Genomic DNA, 4,134 nt, shown 5'->3' on the forward strand with positions numbered 1-4,134 from the left:
CAGGCTACTCTGCTAAGTGCTCCAAAGGTTGCAACTCTGGGTTTGGGGCAGGGAGGACGTTAGGAAGAGCAAGAGATAGGGAGTAAAATCTATATTTGCGCCCTACCTCTTTCACCTACCTCACCTACCACCTTGTGCCCTGGGATATATCATCCCGCCCCCACGAAATGCCTTTCACTTTTGGAAATGGCATGTTTCCAAACAAGCTAGTTGTGAGGGTTAAATGAAATAAACGAAGGGAACAGAGTGTCTTTTGATAGCAGCTTACACGGTGATTACAAGCATTTGGCAAAATGTTTTGCAGATGCCCCCTTATCTAATTCTCAGAATAACTATGCTAACTACTATCAGTAGGCTGACAGTAAAAGTGCATTGCTCTCCGGTCGCCTGCAGCCCCCGCATCCGGCCTCACCCAGCACCTTCTCGTTACCAGGGCTCAGCCCCACTGCACCGCGGGGGCCGCCGGCGCCAACCCCGCACGCAAACGGGGCTGGGGGAAGGGAGGGCCCGCCTGGAGGTCCCCGGGACATGCGCCTCCCGTGCCCCAGACATCAGCCTACCTAACCCGCAGGGTCCCAGTGCTCTCACTCCAGGTCCACAGCCTCTGCTCCCGCACAGACCCAGGGACGCTGAGATCGCATCTACCTCTGCAGGGAGAGATCTGACGGGAGGAGGCGTTATTGATGTGCACACGCGCAGAGCGACCGCCGAAGACCCGTTCCCAGAGGGCTGCGCGGTAGGCCCGCACTTTGAAAACTACATTTTCCATGAAATCTTGAGACCGCAGGAAGTAATTTTGTAAGCGTTTCCGCTTCGTTAGGCAGTGGGAAACGTGACAATTGGACTGACCTCTGAAACGTTTGCTTGGATCCTCATAGGTTTGGGGTTAGACTTTCAGTCTGAGACCTAATTGCAAAGCGTGGTTCTTAACCGAATCCTGGTTGGAAAAACAACAGCTGAAGAGACAACAATATGGGAAACATGAATATGAACTAGATATTAGAAATATTATGGAAAATTAACCATTACCTTGGAACGTGCAATAATTGGACGATGTAGTGAATTGTTATTTTTTAAAAATATATCCTGATATGTTTACAATTAAGAAATCATGTGTTTGTAATTTACTTTTTAAAAATTAAGCAAAACAATTAGGGAAAGCAAATACGGCAACAGATTAAGAATCATTAAATCTATGTAATGTGTGTATATGATACTTATTTTACTATTTCTACTATTTGGAGTGTTCGAATTTCTTTTTAATACACAGTAAAAAAAACTTGGCATGTGGAGGGATGGAGGGATGGAGAGAGGTTAGGGAGTTTATTGCCCCTCCATAAGTGTACCTTTTAAAAATCAAGCTGCCAAGAGAAGTAAAGGTACAACTATCTCTTTCACAGATGTGAATTCGAACAGATACTACAAAATGGTGCCAGCATTAACATAAAAGTGTAACATCTGTAACCAGCAAGGTGGTAGTGGGGAGGCAATAATCTAGCTGTTCAGATTACACAAGTAATACATGAAAACACACACAATCCCAAAGAGAGAAAATTATCATTGTATTAATTTTGCATTTCCAAGGTAAACCTTCCTTGAAACTTAATGTGTGTGCACATCAAATTAGAGATATATGGACAAAATAGCATAAGTTTTCTTTCTAGGAGACTTTTTTACAGCAGTTTTAAATTGAAGCAGAAAGCTCAGAGTCCTCATATACGCCACATCTCTCATCACCCCAGTGGTATATTTTGTACAATTAAAAAATGATACATTATTACTAGCTAAAGTCCAAACTATTGTTTACATTAGCAGTCACTCTGTGTTATACAGTTGAATGGGTTTTACCTAATGCGTAATATCATCTGGTATAATGTNGACACTAACAGAAATGTTCCAGATGAAAAAGAGTGAGAAGTAGAGGCAAGTGATACAGAAAAGTCAAGTAAGGAAAGGATTAGACAAGACCCAATGCATTTGATTATAATCAAGACTCTGATAACAAGACAACAGGCAAATGGGGACAGAAACCAAGGAATCATGCAGAAGTTTGAAGTATGAATGAGAAATGTTGAAATATCTGAAAGAGGATAGAATTCTAAACTATCTCCTGAGCAACCTGAATATTATAGGTACTCAAAATATTTATGCAGGGTAATTTTAAGGCTATTCAGTTAATTCATCAGAAAAATGTCTTAATTCAACCATGCTTGAGTTCCTGAAAAACAGTATTGATATTTGGCATTAAATCTTCTATTTTTATTGCAGAACAAGTAGAGGCAAATTTCTATATTATTTTAGGGTTATTACTGGAAAGTTAACGAAATCACCTACTTAAAATTAACAGATTTTTTTTCTCTTCAATTGTCTTTACATTCTATAAGGAAATGGTGTGCTTTATCTTCTCACCATCAGTCTCTAAAGACGTATTTTCTGACACTGACACGGACATTAAAAATCTCAGAAATAAATTTGAGCTCCAATTTGGTAAATTTGTAGGACCACAAAATTTGCATATATCCACATGCTACCTTGGCTCTGCTGTTCATCTCTATTTCTACAAATTCTCTGAATACATCTGATCTTTTTCTGTTTCTACTTTTCCATGTTAACAAAGAGTCACTTTAAGCCTTTATAAAATACACTGTAAAATAAATAGGGCACTAAAAATTGAACTCACCCGAGCTATGTTCATTTTCTGCAGCTGCTGGAAGAAGGTAAAAAACTGTGAAGGTTCCACTGGGGAGGAGGAAAGAGAAATGGGTCATGAGAAACCTGGTCTTCCTTACAACTTCTATATTCACCTGCCTACAAATCTCATAATACCAACTAGAGGTATTACCCACAGGGAAGCTTTTTAGACGTTCTTGAGAAGGAACAGGAAGAAACACACAGAGGGAGTACCACCTGCTCATGTGCAGCTCTGATATGATTATGTGGGCTTCACCTTGCATTTTCACCAAATGAGGTAAACTGCTTTTTGTCAAGGAATTCACAATTAATGCCTCCTTCTGACTAATTAAAAAAAAATTTAAATATGTAAGTAAAACAGAGGATTGGTTAAACAAATTCAGGTCCACCAGAGGTCCCTCTACCTTCATTAAAACTAATGGCAAAAAAACAACACTGGCTGGATTGATAATCAACTTCTTACTATCTTTACACTTTGAGTTAGTTTCCCCAGAAAACTGAAATAAAGATGGGATACTTTATGCAAAATACATATTTTTCACTTTTTGTTCTAAACTGGTTGCAGTTTCTAAAAGACATCTTTTGATAAGATAGTACTTACCTGTGTTAGTAAACAGCCCTGTGCTGCTCATTTGGTTCTGCCCTGGGTGACACTACAAAATCATTCATTTCAGACCCAATATTTTCAGGCTTCCAAAAGTGTCCAACATAGAAAACCCTTCTTCTACTACCAGTCTGTTAACTCAGTGTTCAGGAAAGGGAGCATCAGCATAACTCTAGATATCACATGAAGGTATGGACATGCTGTGAGAGCAGCTTAGAATCTGGAAAGAGTGAGGGCAGAACACAGGAAACATGTGCTCTTTAGGATTTCGTCAACTCTGGCTGCTTACACCTTCCCTGGACATCAGTCATCACCAGCCATCCAGTCAGGTGCCTTTTCCTGTGCAGCCTGACAGTCTCCCATCCCATCAGTCCAGCTCACCACCTTCTGCCAGTTGGTCCAGAGTATCCACCGTCACACAGTCTGTGATGGCTTCTGCGTGTGGTGATATCCCCAAGTCTGACTCAGGCTATCCAGGGATCAAGAACTGCTTCTAGTGGAGCAAATCAGGACCTGCTCCTATCTAGGCACATCTGCATCTACTCTAAAGCTCTGGTGAGGGGTCTGTTAGAAGAGCTGTTTCCCCAAGTGGCAGCTATTCCTGGGGCTCCTCCCTCTTCCTGACTTAAAAGAATTATTATTCTCCAGAGGGGCTGGGACCTGAGCCTGAGAAACAAATTCACTTCATTTGAAACCTTCGTCTGACACTCTAAACCTGACCCTTTTGGAATTCACTAGAAATGGACTATCCCGTCCTGTACCCGTTACCTGCATGCAGCTAGCTACTCCACCGAAAGTATGGCTAGTGCCACTTGCCAAAACAGTATTTTGAATGTACT

The 4,134-nt window shown here is 41.2% G+C and overlaps 1 protein-coding gene across 2 annotated transcripts in view; it reads right to left on the minus strand.

Annotated features, from left to right (window-relative positions):
* The window catches only part of LOC109378387 (zinc finger protein 658-like), a 24,054-nt gene extending 19,951 nt beyond the window's left edge, over nucleotides 1–4,103 (minus strand). For both annotated transcript variants that reach the window (XM_019634781.1, XM_019634780.1), the window contains exons 1-2: nucleotides 3,293–4,103; nucleotides 2,681–2,739 (exon numbers count right to left, since the gene is read on the minus strand). In XM_019634781.1, the coding sequence (XP_019490326.1) occupies nucleotides 2,681–2,739; nucleotides 3,293–3,323 (90 nt within the window). In that variant the 5' untranslated portion in view covers nucleotides 3,324–4,103. The remainder of the gene's footprint in view (nucleotides 1–2,680; nucleotides 2,740–3,292) is intronic.
* Between the last annotated feature and the right edge of the window lie 31 nt (nucleotides 4,104–4,134).

This window comes from Hipposideros armiger, unplaced genomic scaffold (assembly GCF_001890085.2).
Source record: "Hipposideros armiger isolate ML-2016 unplaced genomic scaffold, ASM189008v1 scaffold_1931, whole genome shotgun sequence".
Classification (NCBI taxonomy): Eukaryota; Metazoa; Chordata; class Mammalia; order Chiroptera; family Hipposideridae; genus Hipposideros; species Hipposideros armiger.